This window comes from Malaclemys terrapin, chromosome 3 (assembly GCF_027887155.1).
Source record: "Malaclemys terrapin pileata isolate rMalTer1 chromosome 3, rMalTer1.hap1, whole genome shotgun sequence".
In the NCBI taxonomy this organism is placed as follows: Eukaryota; Metazoa; Chordata; order Testudines; family Emydidae; genus Malaclemys; species Malaclemys terrapin.
In genome coordinates, this window is record NC_071507.1 from 62,581,744 (window position 1) to 62,600,115 (window position 18,372).

General features: G+C 56.3%; 2 protein-coding genes across 7 annotated transcripts in view; both read right to left on the reverse strand.

Moving 5' to 3' along the window:
* Window positions 1–1,652, reverse strand: part of SLC29A1 (solute carrier family 29 member 1 (Augustine blood group)) — a 57,792-nt gene extending 56,140 nt beyond the window's left edge. For 3 of the 4 annotated variants that reach the window (XM_054022947.1, XM_054022953.1, XM_054022949.1), the window contains exon 1: window positions 104–197. The gene's annotated coding sequence lies outside the window, so the exon portion shown is untranslated. Of the gene's footprint in view, window positions 1–103; window positions 198–1,558 lie in introns of those variants that run through there. The other variant, XM_054022951.1, reaches the window with a different exon arrangement.
* Window positions 1,653–4,491: 2,839 nt separating this feature from the next.
* The window catches only part of LOC128834496 (uncharacterized), a 48,178-nt gene continuing 34,297 nt past the window's right edge, over window positions 4,492–18,372 (reverse strand). For all 3 annotated transcript variants that reach the window (XM_054023295.1, XM_054023296.1, XM_054023293.1), the window contains 9 exons: window positions 16,297–18,153; window positions 14,912–14,992; window positions 13,041–13,127; window positions 11,709–11,800; window positions 11,253–11,338; window positions 8,470–8,536; window positions 7,815–7,987; window positions 6,181–6,330; window positions 4,492–5,154 (listed from right to left, as the gene is read on the reverse strand). In XM_054023295.1, the coding sequence (XP_053879270.1) occupies window positions 4,937–5,154; window positions 6,181–6,330; window positions 7,815–7,987; window positions 8,470–8,536; window positions 11,253–11,338; window positions 11,709–11,800; window positions 13,041–13,127; window positions 14,912–14,992; window positions 16,297–18,153 (2,811 nt within the window). In that variant the 3' untranslated portion in view covers window positions 4,492–4,936. The remainder of the gene's footprint in view (window positions 5,155–6,180; window positions 6,331–7,814; window positions 7,988–8,469; window positions 8,537–11,252; window positions 11,339–11,708; window positions 11,801–13,040; window positions 13,128–14,911; window positions 14,993–16,296; window positions 18,154–18,372) is intronic.

Genomic DNA, 18,372 nt, shown 5'->3' on the forward strand with positions numbered 1-18,372 from the left:
CTGTAGCGTCCCCCTCCCCTTCCCCGGTGCCTGGGACTCCGCCCGGCGGGGGAGCCGGGCCGGGCCGCGCCAGCCCCGGGGCACAGTGGCGGCGGGTGCTTACACGTCTCCCGTGGCCGCAGGGGGGTGGCTGGTTCCTTCTCCCGCCGCCTCTCGCTGGCAACTCTCAGCGGCAGCTAGCGGTCCTCGCTCGCCGCTTCCCGGGCTGGGGAGCGGGGCTCCCCCCGGGTCCTAGTGCTCGTCTTCTCCAACAGGCTGAGAGTGCGGGGGTGCTGGGGCACCCTCCACAGGCCACTGCCCCTGGCCCCTGACCTGCACCCCTCCCCCGCTATCCCAGCCCTGGGCTCCCCTCACACAGCTCTGCCAGGGCCCCTCACCCCTGGCCTGCAGCAGAACAAAGTGGTTCTGGCCCTCGGTGGGTTAGACGGGTGAGGGGCCTGAGAAGTGTCTCCCCCCTTGTCCAGCCCTTTCCCCAGTCTGGACATCTACCTGACTGAACCCAGCCTTGACTCTTCAGCAAGTGTCTGCCCCTGGTTCTCTCCCTCCGCAGCCCCTCATCCCGGAGACGAGAACTAAGGCATCCCCCACGCCAGCACTCCCTGGCCATGAGGGGACATCCCAGCCACTCAGATCCCTTCCACGTTTGCCACCATTTCCTTGGTTCCCGAGGCCAGGGTGCCTAGGGCTGGACTCAGATCCTTCTCCAGGCAATGCTGTGGACTTCCCCCTGCAGGATCTCCCTCCTGGCATGAACTGAGGTGCTGCTTCTTAGAGCAGCAGTTCTCAAAGTTTTGTACTGGTGACCCCTTTCACATAGCAAACCTCTGAGTGTGACCCGCCCCCATATAAATTAAAAACACTTTCAAATATATTTAACAACATTATAAATGCTGGAGGCAAAGGGGGGTTTCAGGTGGAGGCTGACAGCTCACAACCCCCCATGTAATAACCTCACGACCCCCTGAGGGGTCCTGACCCCCAGTTTGAGAACCCCTGTCTTAGAGCTTCCTGGGGCAGGGCAGGCCAGCCCTGTGAGTGACAGACAGAGGCTCCCTACCCCAGAGCAGGGGGCAGTGGTGGGCATCCCTGTGGTGCAGCAGTTTGCCCTGAGAGACAGGGGACACCCTGGGACAAGGACCAGAAGAGCAGCTCCATGTAGCTGGTTCTGCTCGTGCCTCCTTCCCAGGGGCCCTTTCACTTCCTCATGTGGTGCAGGCCAGCCCAGCATATTAGCCTTTCTACAGACATTGGGGCAGGAGGCTTCAGAGCTTTGCTCAGCTCATGGTCCTGGCTCAGTGGGGGAAGGTGCAGACCCAGAGGGGAGAGGCCCGCCCTCCTGTGGAGCTGAGCTGGTGCCTCTGTCTCCAGGATCACCCCACACCAGAACAGCCAAGTTACCATCATGAGAGCACAATCTGTGTTCCCAGAGCTGGGCTCCCAGGCCCCCTTATCCCCCGTGCTCCAGCCCTGCAGGGTCAGGGCTCCCCTGTCACCCTCATTCCTCACCCCACGGCGTTGTGCATCTGGGTCCCACACCACACGCTCTCCAGCCTGTTACCTCAAGGATCCAGCTGTCGCTGGGGTTTACACTGCCATCTCCTCTTCTCTGCCGCTCTTGGCCGAGCAGTCCCGGTGCGTGCCTAGCACCCACAGGAATGAAGCGCTTCTTAACCCCAAAACTGAGGCACGCCCTTCCACTGACTGCACAGCAGGTGCAGATTTAAGAGCCATGCCACCGGCTGGGACTGGCTCAGCCCAGCCCCCACTGGCTCCGCTGGTGGATGCTGCCTGCAGCAGCGGTTTGCGAGAGGAAGTAGCTTCATCCATAGAAACTGCAGGGAAGGTTTGTCAGTAGAACGTGACCTGCCTGGGAGTCCAGGGCTAAGCACCAGAACCCGTGAGGAAGGGGGCTGGGGAGTTTCATGGGCTGCAAACAGGCAAGGCCTTGAGTTTAGGGTTCTTCCCAAAAAGGACCCCTCAAGCAACACAGTACCAGGTAGGAACATGGGCTTCAGTGCAGAGCCGGAGGGGAGAGCGCCCCCTACTGAGACACCTACAGTGCTGCCTGCAGCACTGCACCCCTTCACGGGCTGGGGCATTGGAGTCAGTATTGGCTGTGACTGGACAGCACCCCTGCTGTCACCCACACCTCTCTGCAGCACGCTGGCTTTTCCTGTTGGCTCTCGTACCAGTACAAGGCCTGACCCTGTCTGGTGCGCTGGCGATTTGGCAATGAGGACGCTTGTCCCACCAACGACTGGACTGAGACTCAACAGCCCCCCTCACACAAGCCCTGAGCAGCCATGGAATGACACTGGGCCATTGCTGACCAGCTGCTCTTGGAGTAGGTGGTGGCCAAGCCCTTGAGCCCATCATCTCAACCACCTTCTTCCAGCCCCTGCCAGGGCTTTCCCCTTTCCCAGTCCTGAGAGCACAAGGCTCCCTGCCACAGGTCAAGAGGCTGCCTCTCTTGCCTGCTCCCATCAAGGCAACATGGACGCTGTGTTTTCTTTGGCGAGAGTGAAAGCAGGTGATTGAGTTGGCCCAGCACCCAGGAGGTGGAGCCAATAGGAGGGGGGCAGGGAAGCTAAGAGGAAAAAATCTTTCCTGGGCTGGGAAGGAGGAAGTTATTGGGAACGTCACTGCAACATAGGCGCCAGGCTGACTGCCCTGAAGACTGACTCCCGCTGTGTGCACAGACGGTACAGCCTGGCCAGCAGCAGGATCAGCATCCCCACACGTGCCAGCCACTGTGCCACAGACCTTCCCCTGGGAGAGAGGGGAGCTCAGCCTCCATGGCTCCGCTGGCCCCTGACCTCGCGGCCGCGGCTCCCAACAAGGTAGCCAATCAGTGCCAGTTCTGCCTGTGATGTGCTATGGCCCTGGGAACTGGACCAAGACCTGCCCATCTCACTCCACAGATATCAGGTGGGACTGAGCAAAGATTGGAATGGAACTGGCTACCCGCATTCTGGTGCCAGGGGACCCCACCCTTACCTTATTTGCTCGGCCCAGGGGCCCTGTCAGCCCCCTCCCCCTGCCCCAGGGGCCACGCCTGCTCACACATTAGAAGTTGCAAGTCATTTAGATTTCAGAGTAGCAGCCGTGTTAGTTTGTATCCGCAAAAAGAACAGGAGTACTTGTGGCACCTTAGAGACTAACAAATTTATTAGAGCATAAGCCTTCGTGGACTACAGCCCACTTCTGTTATGCATCCGAAGAAGTGGGCTGTAGTCCACGAAAGCTTATGCTCTAATAAATTTGTTAGTCTCTAAGGTGCCACAAGTACTCCTGTTCTTTTTAAGTCATTTAGATGTTCCTTTCGGAACTGGGAAAAAAACCAGATGCTCCAGTCTGACAGGCACCGCCCCCAATCCTGCCAGGCTTTGCTGTAGTACCATGCACCAGTAGAGCCCAGCCCTGCAGTGAGAAAGGGGCTAGCTAATGGCCAGGGTGCTGCAGAGATGTGGGCAAAGAGAAGGATGGCAGCTCTCAAGCTGGCAGGAGCAGCCCCTTACCCTGAACTCGACACACTTGCTTGGTACCCACGGCCTTCCCTGTCATCCTAGAGTATCCCTGCCTTTTAAATCCAATCCTAGCACCTCAAATCCAGCAGGGAAGAGAGGCACGTGTGGGGGGGGGGAGAGAAGAGACAGCCGCGCTGGTGAGATATGGGCACCTTTCCCCTGGGGCTGAGCACACAGCCCCCTACTCTATCCAGAGCCTGATATCCTCCCACTCTGAATGGCAGCCCAAGAAGCTCACTGGCTCCCCTTGTGCCCATCCTTGGTGCCCTTGTGGTTGGTCAGGAGCAACCAGAGTCAAGTGCAGCCCAGTGCAGTTGCTGCAAAGCATCTGGGGTCTCAGTGACCAGAGTAACGAACCCACCCCCTACACCAACCATGTGAACTGGGGCATGGCCCTGTGAAAATCCCACCTGAGCAGTGGGTGAAGAACAGGCGTTACTTCTGGTCTGAGCTCCCCTGGGAGGGATGTCTGGGTCTGGCCTGACCCTCAGCTCCTTCCCCAGGCAGGGCTCGTTGGGGAGGGCGTGGCAGTTGCAGGCAGAGGAAAGCTCACCAGCTTAGCACTCAGTGGTGTGGAATCACCTCCAGGCTGTCCCCCCAGGGAGGGGGTGAGGTTCCCTGTAGACCCTGCTCTAGTTTGGTCAGCTGGGCAGCTTGGGGCTGGGCTATGATCTACCATGCACAAGGAACGCCTCAGGCCAAGGCTTCCCGGAGAGAAGGACCAGCTCCCCTGCAATTTCAGCGTTCCAAGGAGCCCCTCGCCAACCCAGAGCAACGCAGACTAGCTCCCTTCTCCTTTGAACCCAGCACAGCTCCCCCTAGCAAGGTTCCTAGAGCACACCTGGGGGATCTGAGGAAGGCCCCCTGGCATGGGACTCGGGAGAATCACAGCCCAAGGGAGCCTCCTCCTAACGCTGGCTCTGCTAGCAAGGAGAGGAAGAAACAGCAAGATAATTTGGTTTGTTTGGTTTTAATAACAATAATAATCCCTTTTCCCCCCCCTGACAGCCTGTGCCCCAGGGTGGCTGGGGAACCAGCTGCCCGACACCCCCCCACACAGGGCTCCATCAGCTCCACTGGCACACAAAGACTGGTCCCTGCAAGCTCAGCAAGAGGGTTCTGATAGATACAGCAATGCACCCCCTTCCTGCTCTCTGTCTGCCAGAGCAGCCTGGCCCCTGGCGGCTGCTCCCATTAGGGGTGGGTGGGTGAGGGGCAGCCCCCTGGGCTGGTACGGCCCAGCGCAGCAGTATCTCTCCCCCCAGTACTCCCATCAGCCCTGGGGAGGGAGGGAGCCCTGTGGACAGGTGCTGGGCAGAGAGGTCCTGCTAGGATGGCACACAAGTGGGAGCTAATAGACCAGCAGTCTCAAGCCCCCTTGCAACCTGCATCCCCCAAATCCAGTGGGCTCATTCTTTCTTCCCAAAGAACTTCTTAAAGACGGATTTGTTCTTGTGGCGAGAGGGGGCGCCTTCCCGTGGGCTCCCTGGCCTGGCCACGAAGGAGTGACAGCGAGCCCTGGGCATGGCCACTGCCTGCTCCCCGATGTACAACGTGATGGAGTAGCTGCTTCCAGCCTCCAGGGGCTCCTTGGGCACCGACACCGGCGTGATCTTCTGGTAAGTGGCTGAAAGAGATGAAGCATTGGGCAGGCTGCAGTTTCCCATGGAAACACCACCACCACTGAACTATCAGGGGACCTGGGATATGGGGCCTTTCCCTGCCAGGCCCCAGCTCCTGTCTGGCCCCTGATCAGAGGGATGGTCTGGCTTGCCGGGCGGGGGGTGTCATAACCCAATTCCCTCACAGGAGGTATGAGAGCTTTGATTAGCAGGGCACCAGCTCAATGTGGTCCCACATATGGGGGACTGTCTGGATAAGGGGCACTGGCTAATGGGATACAAATACAGGGACTTCCTATCCACTTTATTTTGGGGGCAACCTCCCCAGGTGCCCAGAGCAGAGACCTGTCTCTACTGTAGACATGTCACTGTGAGGAGAAGGGTGTTGTCGCCATCACATGGTGGCCTTTGGCAATTAAATTCAGACCTTGAAAAGGAAAGTCTGAACTTCCCGGGGAAAGACACCTTAGGGCTGGGTGGGCAAGTCTGGGGTTCAGCTGAAAGCCTGTGAAGCCGTGCTTAGTCCCACAAGCCCAGGCAGAGGCCAACCTGGGAAGCTCTTCACAGCTTGAATGGCTCTTCTAAAACCTGCATATAAGTCATACACTCTCTATCCCCATCCTCACCCCCGAGTGGGGTCAACCAAGCACGACTCACAACCCCAACCTTGAGGATGAAGCCCTTGCGGACCAGCTCTGTGATGGGAACACAAAGAGGCCTGGATCTCAGCCCCCTTCCCATCACCTCTGACTAGCAAACCACTTATACGCAGCAGCCTGTCACAGCCAGCCAATCAGGAGCCAGAAGCCTACTAAGACGGGTCAATCAGGATTCTATACCACCATTCATGCCAGGATCTCCAAGCTCTTTACAAGCACACCCCCATTGGAAGGGGGGTCAGGGTTACAGAGGGGGAGACTGAGGTGCAGAGTCTTCCCTGGACAAAGGGCCAGAGCTAGGAACAGAGCCCCGACCCATGGGCTCCCGGTCCCCTGCTCCTGCCACTAACCCAGTCTCCCTGTGCTGCATACCTGAGGTGAACGAGTGGGACCTCCTCTTGTGTGTCACCAGCGCGTCCTCCTCCTCCTGGTAACTGTTATCGTGGGATCTTGGAGACCCAGCAGGCAACCACTGGCACTGCCTGTGCCCTGTTGTGTGGCTGACAGCTTTGTGATTATCTCCTAATGCAGAAAGGGGAAACACAAGGAAAGGAGCTTATATATGTCAGACAGACAGAAAAGGGCTTCTAAGTGCAGGTTGCTCTAGCACAAACTCAAGGCGTTACAATGGTGCTGTTGTTACACTGGTGCAGCACGGTAAGATGTAAGGTCACAACAGGATGCCACCGTGCCAGCCCCAAAGAGCCCTGGGACACTTGTAGAGTCTGCAGGGGAGGATTAGCCCACCAAACCCAGGATGGTGATGGGAGTAGAAGATGGGACCTTTCGCCTCTGGAAATTGGTACCAATCCAGCCCTGGTCAGCAGTGACCCAGCCTCATTCCATGGCTGGATTGCGCAAGGGGAGCTGGTGGGTTTCAGTCTAGCTACTGGTGGGACAAGCATCCTCATCATAAAATCCCCAGCTCAATAGACAGGGTGAGGCCTGGCACTTGGCAGAGGGACCCCAGTTAAAACCAGGGATCTGCAAGGAGGGAGGGAGGTGACTCAGTAGGGGTGCTCTCTCCTCTTGAGTAGCAGTGACCCAGCAGGGAGTGGTGGAGGTGTCTCAACAGAGGGTCAGTACTGAGCCCAATGCTCTGAACGGGGGCTGTGCTGCAGGGAGGTGTTGTGTGTAGCTCAGCAGGGGGCACTCTTTCCTCTGACCTCAGTGCCCCAGCGCAGCGCTAGGAGCAGCAGTATTCCAAGTGGGGTCGTCTTCCAGATGAGGTGGCTTGGCCAGGGCAATGCACAGGAGCTGGGATGGGGGTGAGGTGTGGGGAGGTTAACCCAGGTGTCCTGCCCAAACTCCAGCGTGGGCGAGTCCCTGGTGCCTCTCCAGCTGGAGAGAGGATTCTGAGGACATTAGCATCTCCCACTCAGCTTGGCTCCCTCCCACCCAGGGCCAGTGCAAGGAAGTTTCGTGCCCTAGGCGAAACTTCCACCTTGCTCCCCGCCCCCCGTGGCAGCTCCCCACCCCAGCTCACCTCTGCTCTGCCTCCTCCCCGAGCATGCCACCCCCGCTCTAATTCTCCTCCCCTCCCAGGCTTGTGGCGCCAAACAGCTGATTGGCACCGCAAGCCTGGGAGGCGGGAGAAGTGGAGCAGCGACTGCGCGCTTGGGGAGGGGGGGGGCGTAGGAACGCTGTAAAAAAAAATTGGGGGCACCGCTTTTGGGCGCTCCCAAATCTTGGCGCCCTAGGCAACCGCCTAGTTTGCCTAAATGGTAGCACCGGCCCTGCTCCCACCACACAATGTCTGGTGTCACTCGTACGTGCTTCGTACCAGCCCTGAGACCGTGCAGGAAGGCCCTGCTGGCAGAAGGACTCAGGACATGATGTTGGAATCTGCAGCTCGGGCGGGGGTTATTATGGCACCACCTACCCAGGCGTGAGCAGAGTAGTGTGAGGAGCACTGCTCTGCTACAGGGAGCAAGGGAGACTGAGCCGGGCACCTGAGGAGAGGCCCCAACAGTCTGGAGCGCTGGGAAGTCACCACACCCACCCACCTGCTTGTGAGGCTGCTGAATCCAGTGTGTCCTCCCGAGTCCCATAAGGCAGCTGCAGCCTGGCACTTGACCTGGGCAGCAATGTGATCTCTTGGTTCTTGGCTGTAACAGGCTGATGATGTCCCAGCAGGTGGGAAGAGCTGGAGCTTCCAGGCCCAGAGATCTTGCTGGATCTGGGTATGAAAGGGAGTGGCAGAGATTCAGATTTACAGAGCCTGTCTCACCTGCAGAGAGGGCCTGCTCACCTCAGGCAATCTGACCCACAAACAATTCAAACTAGCTTGGGCAGGACCCCTACCTGGGGGCTCTGAGTGGGGGACGCATCTAATGCAGGCCGCAGCCTGGCTCACCTGAAGCTTCTTTAAGGCCCAGAAAGCTGGGTAACACAGCATGCTAATTGTTGGGGTTGGGAGGTGATACTAAACTGGGAGGAGCTGCAAACCCCAGTGAAGATGGGGCAATATCCAAAGGGATGTGGAGAGCTTAGAGACATGGGCAGGTAATGGAAGGAGTTTTGGCCTGGGCAGTGCAGCTAATTCATTGGGTCAGCACAGCCCCCTTCAGCTATGCTGCAGGGCCCTGGCATGAGTGGCTCTGAATGCCAAGTGTTAGCCACCACCTGCTCACTGATTGGACAGAGTTTCCCAGCACTCACCCCATAGCAGAGCTGGTCCCTTCAGCAGGTTGCGTGAGTGCCTGGAAATAATCCACTTCAGGGAAACCTGTGGGCAAACAAATATCTATTGATAACGTGGAAAAGAGCCACCAACCAGAGTCCTGAAATCCACAGACAGTAGGGCCTGTCTCACGCCACGCTGGGCTGAACCACCTGGGGCCAATGCCAGAGAGGTGCTGAGAGTCGCGGCTGCTCGGCATGGCTTAGGATTTGCCCTTCTGTGCTCAGTGTCAGGTCAACAGTAGAGGTTCCTGTCTAGGGGAATGGGTTACGGAGGCTGCCTTGGGCAGCCGCAGATGGCCTGGCATCTGGGATGGGTGAGGGCAGAGCCTGTCTGCGAGCTGTCACCTTATATTGAAATGTTTCCAGTTAATATGGAGTTATTAAAGATAAGGGTGCAATAAAACCCAACTTAGTTTTTGAGCCTCTAGGTCGGTTACGGAAAATGTATTTAGTAGAGAACCACTTAGAATGATGAAACTAAATTTTATTCAAAAGCAAAATGCGTCGCTAAGCAAACAGGGATGTGATTACTACTTACAGAGTACCACAATTCTACTTGCACACGAAGATGAAATAGCGTGTCAGCGAGCGATTGGACCACTAACAACAGAGAGACGTCCAACCTGATAATCCTGGAACCTAACGGGACCCTTTGGACGTTAAGTGGAGCTCCTCCCAAATTAACAAATTGACTCCTTTTATAATCTATTATCGTACCACCTAACATTACACTGCCCCTTACCATAATTATATTTCCTCCTCCTCCTTATTGGCTCTTTACATTACACATTATGTAAATGAACATCTGAACCAACATCCTTCCCATTCTATCAATACAGACAGAATTGGGGAAAAAAACATTCACAATTCTCAAAAATACTCATTAAAAACCCTGCTTGAAGCAGTTATAACCAAAACATAATGGCACCATAGCATGACTCATGTCCTCGATAACTGCAATATTCTTAGTGTCTCCAACTTATCTCTAACTTTCTCACACTAGCAACCTCCATTTCCCAGACTCCTCCACACTTTGGCTAACTTTAAGCCAAAGTCTAATTTGTACATAACATAGGGTACAGACGCCAAGCACTTTTTCTCACCGAGGGACAGTAATCGGTGTGGTGGGGGTCTGACAGATCTGGGTGTGAGGAGCAACCCAGCTGCATGTACGAAGGGCTTCTTGTTTACAAGGGGGAGTAATTCACTCTATGGGGTTATGATTTTGAAAGCACACTAATGTGCATTAATTGGTTCACATAGACCCTGCTGGTGTGCTTTAACACAGTGTTGTTTGAAACTGTACTATATTAAAGCCCTTTGCTGTACACCAGCAGGGTCTACACAGAGCAATTCATGCACAACACTTCGGTGTGCTTTAGAAATCACACCCCCTTACAGCGCATTCCCTCACAAAGCACTTCCCTGCCTCACATGGGGGCGTTTTGCAGCTATTTTTCTGTCCATGTTCACAACATCAAGGGGCACTAGAATGAAAATGAACTAGGGAAGCAGGTCCTGGCTCAGTGTTCACAAACTAACCAGCCCAAACCCTTCTCCACAGCTAAGCACTGGAACAATAATGTTTGGCTGTTTACATAGCTCCTCTCCTCCCGAGGAACCCAGCAAGATGCCCAAATTCCAGACACTCAGCACCATGGAAATGCAGCCACTTCTGGGGTGGAGGGCAGCACCAGGCACACAAACCACTCCACCACAGGGAGAGGCAGCAAAGAGAAAATTTGGCCAGCACATGGGCAAAATCCTGTGTGCCCAGGAATCCTGAGTGTCCCTGAAGAGCAGAAGGGAATGTAGGCTCTAAGGTCTGGTCTGAGAGATTCAGATACAGCAACCTGCATGGGACTCTCACTGCATAGAGAGCAGCACCTCAAGTTGGAGCCTCTGGCTCCAAGGAATCTGGGAAGTTCCCCTCCTGTTCTCACCCCTCAGCTACCCCCCGAGATTTAGTCTGGTGAGTTTGGGCATTGGGGAGGATCACACTCTCACTTGGAAACCTCCAGCAACAGTGGGAGGAAATGTACTGAATAAACATGTGCTTCAAATCCCCTGGTGCCCTGTAGAACAGAGCAGTATGGGACAGGCCAGGGACTCACGCTGGCCCACTGCAGGGATTGGCTTCTCTTGCCCTGGGGTCTCAATGATTCTCTCTCACACCTGGCTGGGATTTCATCACAATGCCTGAACCGCCTGCCTGGGCATAGACCTTGTTTAATGGTCATGCCCATAGGAGCACCTCAACCTCATGGGATCTCACCAGTTTTATGGCAGGGGGACTCAGCTGGCATCAGTGGAGTCATTCCTGATTTACACTGGAGCACGTGAGGTCACAAATCAAGCCTTGCCCTGCAACTTAGGAGAAGGGGAGAAATGTAGACCTCTGACTCCTCCTGCACCAGAAAATTCAGGAAGGACTATCCGCTTGTGGTGAGAGCGAAGCAATGAAAGCACAGAATGAAGCTTCCTGCACAGTTCATCCAACGCCCCTCAGTCCTGCTGCTGTTCCAGCCCTGGGCTCCCCACACACAGCTCTGCCACTGCCCCTCACCCCTGACCTGCAGCCCCCTCCCACTATCCTAGCCCTAGGCTCCCCTCACACAACTCTGCCACTGCCCCTCACCCTGACCTGCAGCCCCCCTGCTATCCCCAGCCCTGGGCTCCCCACACAGCTCTGCCCGTGCCCCTCACTGCTCCATCCCTCCATTGCCTCCTGCTCTGCCAGTGGCTGGAGTGTTCCTCACCTGAATTCTGCTGCAGTTTGGAGACCCACTGGTTCATGAGCAGCTGGGATGGAGCTTTCAAGAGGTACTCAGAGCCGTCCCGCAGCCTGGGAGGAAAATAGCAAGTCAGCAAAACGATGACATGAGGTGCAAATTCCTACCCCACCCCTCCCCAACCCCACCAGCCTAGGAGCCAAAGGGATAGAGGATGAAATTACACTAGAACTCCATATTAACTCCCTCTGGGCTACAGGCCCGAGGGCAAAGGAACCATGCCTCAGTGCTTAGGGCCTGGTCCCCAACGCTGAGGGGCTGGCACTTCATCGGAGCTGACTGCTTACCATTATCTGGCTATGCGTATGGTCAATTAAGGGCATTCATCACAGCACTATAAGGAGGCCAGCAGGAGGCGCTGTACTTATGGGACCGCCCACCCTTCCTGAAGCTCTGTGGAATTGACTGGTTGGGATTACTCACTGTAGCCTGAAGCAGTTGGTCTTTTTGGTATACTCTGTTTCCTGGGTGCACTGTGCTCCTGAGAGGTTCAGGGGTAGGGCCACCACGGAGCTCTGCAGCACAAGAGACAGCAAAGACGACAGTGAGGCCTCTGAGGCTTGGAGGGTCTTTTCCCCATGCCCAGCAGGATTCCCTTGTGCCTGTGACTCACAACTAACTGGTGTCCATCCTGCTCCATGGTCCCCACCACACCTAGGATGTGCCACAAGGGGTAACAGCCAGGACAAAGCTGTTCCCACCCAGCAAGCCGCGTGGGGTGGGGGTGTTCACGAAAGGCAATGCTGGTGAGCAGCAACGTTGTTCTACGGTCTAGAGACTGTGGGCATCAAGGGGGGTGGAAGTGCCCTGTAGGTGGGTGACACTGTGAGGAGCAGAGAGCTGGGGATGGGAGATATGCGGGCAGCTGGCAGCGCCATGCAGGTGTGAAAGGTGAGTGATTCCCTGTGTGTGCCATTCAGTGGGTCTCTGGCATAATCAGCTAAGGGAATGTTTTGTGCTTGTATTCCCTCCCCCTGGATGCAGTGCCAGTATCATCCAGAGACTGGGAAACTAAGGCCACCTCCCCGGCTCACAGCGACCCAGCACTTAGGAGGAGCACCCCAAGCACCAACCCCCAACCACCTAATGGCAAGAGGCTGGCGGCAGCAGAGGATCATGCAGGCTCCTGGGGTAGCGGAGACACCTGCATGGGTGGGAGTCTTGTCCTGCCCCTTCAAACACAACCGGGCTCCCTCCAGCCAAAGGCCCAGCACAGGGAGACAGGCTGGAGAGCAAGAGCCCACGGTTCTCCTCTCAGCTCCAGCCACCTTCCTAGAGATCCTTGCTCCCCCTGCTCGCCTCGCCAGCCCCACCACCTTAGACCTCAGCTGTATGTGCTGTCTGGGAGGTGAGGGGTACATTCTCCCAGCTGGCCCAGCCCTGCTATCTGCAGCCCCCTGCCACTGATGATGATTTGCTCCTCAAAGCACTTGCACGCATTCATCAATGAAGCTGTACAACCTCTGACAGCTGTTCCAGTGCTGGTCTGCAATCCGAGGAGGAAACTGAGGCATAAAGAAGGGACTTGCCCAAGGTCACGCAGTAAATAAGTGGCGAATCCAGGAGTTCTGAGTCCCCCCCTTCTTCAACCACTGCCACTTTCCTTCCCCCACCTAGAGCCAAGAACAGAACCCAGGAGTCCTGGCCCCCATTCTTCCTGCTCTCACCAGTGGACACTGCTCTATCCTCACTGTCAGTCTCACATCCCCGCCCCGCCCCGCCGCTCCCTGGGAGGGGCCCAGCTGCACACCGTACCTTGAGAGTGTCCTTCCTGTCCTGGTAGAAGCACAGTGTCTGCCTCATCAGCACTGCATGGAACAGGTTCCAGGTGCGACAGGTTGCCTAAGAGATCAGAAGCAGAGGCCAAAGGTGAAGTGGGCGAGGCCTGGCCCAGTCAGCATTGCAGCTCTACCCTGGTCCGGGGAGAGTGCCAGGCTGCTATGCTGCTCCTGCTCTGACGAGTTAGCAGGAACGTGGTGCATCTGGGTGCTTTCTAGTGACAGGGCCATTAAAAAGTAGTGGGGGCTCAAGGGATCTCTGTGGCACTGCCAAATAGGTCAGGAATCTGGAGAGGTACAAATGTGCCAGCTCCCGGGATTCCCCTTCCCCGCCAGCACCCTTCTCCTCCAGCTGCAGCACTGAAACACGCATGCCAGCTGATGCCCCAGGAGCTCCGAGTGCATACAACTAACACCGCAGACAGTGGGAGCAGCAGGATGGGGCCCCAGGCTGGCTAAGAGATGCAAACCTGGGTTACTTCATTTGGGAAAGACGCCGACACACAAGCAGGACAAATCACAGCTTGTCCTTGTCTGCAGTTAGCGGTTAGCGCAGGCACAGCTATACCGATTGCTCCCCCGCCAATGGCTGAATCAGGGTTGCTCTCAAGTGCAGACAAGGGGATAGAGACAGCGTAAACAGCAAGTGTGTGTCTAGGGCTGATTTCCTTTGACACAGAGTTTAAGTAAGTCCAGGGCTCATGTTTTGGGGAGTAAAAATCATTTATCATCCTCAAAAAGCCCTCAGGTCCCTGCAGGCCCAGTGTTCACAGGGCTGAGCCTGCAGGCAGCAGGGAGGAGACTCAGTGCCTGCCAGTCCCTACACAGCCACTTACAACGCTGCAGAAAACAGTCCTGGCTGAGCTCGCTTTGGTGCAGCTCCCTCCCGGAGATCCTGCAAACACACGTTTGGGTGCTGTTAACGCAGGAGACCTAGGCCCAGATTCACAGCTGGTGTAAATCAATGTAGAGTTTTGCTGACTTCAATGGAACTGTGCTGATTCACACCAGCTGAGGATCCGGCCCATTGACTTCAATGGAGCTGCATCCATTTACAAGAGCTGCAGATCTGGCCCTCAGTTTCCAAGCACTAATTCCTCCCTGTTTGTGGCATGTCACCAGGCGTGTTGCAGATTGACTCCAATGTGATCCCATCGCTTGGCAGGGCCTGAGTGGGGTTGTACAATCTTATAAATGACTGGTATCCTGAGGAATATCAAGCTGCTAGCTCCATGCTGCGGATGCTGACCAGGGTCGATTTCCAGCGTTTAGGGAATGTTTAATAACAGCTCAGCAACTGCTTAGATCCTATAATCAAAGCTATGCACTGAAGTGTTACAGAACTGCAGTCCCGATTAAGCACTGGCTTCCCCTGCTTAGAAAGAAAGTAAGTACGACTGGCAAGAAGTGCTCTGGACAGCTTGGGAGATCAAATCACCAGCTCCACAGCTTGGAAGCAGCTGGAGAAACGCTCAAGGAGCTGTTTAGATGGGCAGAATTTCCCCTTTGAGGTTTTATCCATTTTACCTTCAAAACAGGAACCAAGATTTTCAACAGTGGGGGACCTTCCATTAGGTCTCTGCGTGCACAGCTGGGCTGCTTTGCCAGGAGTGCCATGCACCCCACACCTCGCAGTGAAGACGATGGGCGTTGCTGGGTGACAGCACCTTTGAGAACCGGGCCACTGGCTTGCGTGTCTAGGTATGCACTTAGGAGCCCCACAGGCCCCATTTCTGGCAGTGTATCTAACATACTGTGTGTGTGATTAGAGACTGATAAAGTTAAAGAAGGAAAATGCAGTCGTGTAGCCCAGGGCCCACAGAGAAGGCCAGGCAGCTCCTACTGTACCTTTCTGCCTCCCGTCTGCAACACGTGTTTCCTTTCCAGAGTCCCTTCCATCATCTGAAACTCCACTTTACTGGGGGGCGTCTGCAAGGAGACAGGCAATGAGCAAAGCAGCCCCAGCACCACTGGGCTGTTGGGAGTGCAGTCCCCAGCAGCCAGGAATCCAGGGGGTCCCACACCCAGCCAGGAGCATAACTTGAAGCCTGCAATGGCAAATGGGTCATTTGGGGGTCAAAGTCTCTGTCAGAGGGATTATAATGGGGCCATGTGTGTCCTGATGGGGACATATGCTGCCCTTCCGGACCTAGAGGGAAGGCTCAATGCTGTGCAGATTCAGGGGTGACAGTGCAGTGCTGTGCAATGGGACCTTCTTGGGATCCTGTATCCCTGACCCATTAACTACATGGTTCTTCCCAGCCCCATCGATGGCCTCTGGGACCAGAAGACAGCAGTGAATTGCAGAGCAGGGAACTCCAGCACAGAGACCATCTTCCTCACATTGGCCTGGATTTGCAGTAAGCCCTGTGCATACATTTCTGTCCTGATAGGGTTATAAATCCACCTTGCTGCAGAAATCACCAGGACTAGAACCCAGCTCTTCAGTTCCAAAACACAGTCCTCTTTCACTCAAGCTACAGGAGAACTCCCATGACTGGCACTCATAGACCTTTCATCCTTCTGGTGCATCGAGTCATTACAGGACAAGACTGCGCCCTTGCACATGGTGTTAAATATATTAAAAAGTGTTTAATTTATGGGGGGGGGTCACACTCAGAGGCTTGCTGTGTGAAAGGGGTCACCAATACAAAAGGTTGAGAGCCATTGGTTTAGAGAGCATGGGATCACATCTCCCCCTAGTGGCCAGTCTCTGCACCTGACTCAGCCTGCTACTGACTTCCAACTAGCAGAATTACTGCTTCAGGTCCAGTGGCAGGAGGAGGTGATTTTGGTGCTGAAACGCTTGGGTTTGACCCTGCTGATGGCTGTGGGTAGGGTGACCAGATGTCCCGATTTTATAGGCACAGTCCCGATTTTTGGGTCTTTTTCTTATATAGGCTCCTATTACCCCCCACCCCCGTCCCGATTTTTCAAACTTGCTGTCCGGTCACCCTAGCTGTGGGTGAGGTTTGGCTTTGAGCCTTGGCACAGGCTGGAGATGGTGTTCGGACCTCCAGCTAAGCCCCACATGCTGTTCACGAGTGATCCTCTGTGGCCAGTGCAGGAGCAGGTTAGCCAGGGGAACTGTAGCTCGGAGGCCTGGGATAAAGCAGGGAATATCTAGGTATCTGGTCCCACCACTGCAGTGCCTGAGAGCGTGTGAACGAGACAGTACAGCTTCTGGGAGGTCTCCCCCAGCCCCTAAGGAACAGGACAGAAAGCCCACTCACCTTGCCAACGTCTCTGTCCTCTTCCTGATGCTTCTGCCGGTTCTGTGGGCAGGTACCCTCCACTGATCCAATGGATGCAGCCTCCTTTGCCCCACGGGGATCATCTTGACAGGGGAAGGATGCCCAGAACCCGCGTGGGCTGCCCTCACTACCGTGCCCATCACTGGTGCCTCTTTCCCCGTCTGGGCTCTGAAGGAGTTGGGTGGAGGTGGGAAGGGTGAACTTGGCCACCAGCACATTATTCGCTGATGTTAGGATCAGTCTCCCACTGGAAACCTCTGGGCTCTGTGCCTTGTCTGCCTTGTTCCCCGACGTGGGGTGGGCATCAGTGTCCGCACAGGGGCTCTGCTTGTTGCGCCCCTCCACGTTCCTCCAGATGGCCTGCAGCTCCTCCTCCTCTTCTTCAAACAGTTCGTGGTCGGGGTGGCAAACCTTGGCTGAGCCTGGGAGCTTTGCCCCTTTGGACAGCCCTGATCTGGCCGCCCTTCTGTCTGGAGCCAGGCCCTGGCAGTCTAACCCTGCTGACGCCAGGCCACGTGGCTGGGCACCGAGCTGGCACTCAGACACAGACAGCAGGGTCGGTAGGTTTGTACACCGTCCAGAGCGTGCCATCAGGCTTTCCTCCGTGGCCTCCTGGAAGGGGGCAGGCTCTAGACGATGCTCTGGGGTATCTTCCTTTAGCTTGCCATTCACTGCAGGATGCTCTGGTTTGCCTGTGCTGGGGGCCCCTCTGGCACCACTCGTGTGCTTAGTGGGAGAAGGCCTGAGCTCTGCCTTAGTTGCTTCTCCAAGTCTGGGTTTGCAGCCTGCTGGCTTCTCGGCCTTCGCGCTTCTGGACGTGCCCAGCGTGGCTGCCAGCTTGTCCCACTCGCGCCCAATCTGCTCGTGCAGCACGCTGATGCGGGAGAGCCGGTTCAGTCTGAAGTCCAGGAAATCATCACTGCCCTGGCTCCTGGGAGTCCATCGCTCCTCCCCACTGGGGTTGGCACCCACGCCGTGCGCCTTTGGCCTGCGGTAGCTTGGGTTGAAGCTCACCTCTTCGAACCAGGTGCCTCCCTCGCTTTTAGGAGCCTTCCTGAAAGCATCCCTTGGCCCGCTGGGCCTTTGGCATGTGGCCAGCGGCTGGTCCAGTGTCTCCTTCTGCGGGCTGGCCCCATTCGCCTCCCTCTCTGCCCCACTGGTGTCCCACGGAATCACCCCCCCGTCCTGCCTCGCCTCCTCCCTTCCTGGCATCTCCTTCTGCGCTACTTTAATGGTGTCCTGGACGTTACCCAGGAGACCAAGGTCCTTCGGCAGCTCCAAGCTCAATACAGACCCCAGGGAAAGGTGCCGGCAAGCACTCTTCGCCACGGCCGGCTGGGAACTGCTGGGCCCCCAGGCTTGGCTCAGGAATTCAGCTTTGGGGCCACCAGATGCCACCCTGACAATGCCACATTCTCCCTCAATGGCCCTCCCCAGCGGGATCTTCACAAGGTCCAACAGCTGCCCGAGCCTGGGGCTTGGAGGCCTCCCTGGCAACTTCTTCCCACTGCTGCACTTGGGAGGCCAAGTGTTGCTGGGATTGTGCTTCTCCTCCAGCAAAGGCTGCAGCCTGCTGGGACCTGCTCCCATGATGCCCTGCAGCGTGAACAGCTGAGCATCCTCTGCCTTTGCCTGACCCTTTCTCTTCAGGCTGCTGAGGAGGGAGCTGGAGCTGATCTTGGGCAGGGTGTGGAAGGCAGCCTCAGGCCCAGGGCTTGGAACCAGGGAAGCATGGGCTATTGTGGGCGCTCGCTTGGTTGGCCGTGGCATGGTCGAGCTCCTGCGGGTGGCGTCTCGATCCCCCTCTTTCTCTTTCACCTGCAGATAGGTGCTCACCTGGGAAACACAAGGGTGGGGAGAGACGTGAGACCCACCGTCCAACCGCTCCAAGTCACTAGTGCCCAAACCTGCCTGGGTGGGCACGGCCCTGGACCCACTCATGGGCTGGGTCCTTAATGGCATGCACTGGCACATAGCTCCTCCTGCCCAGCTGTCAGTCACACATCACAGTAAGCCTCATTCTCATCACACAGTGGCCAGCGGGGTCAGGCAGCC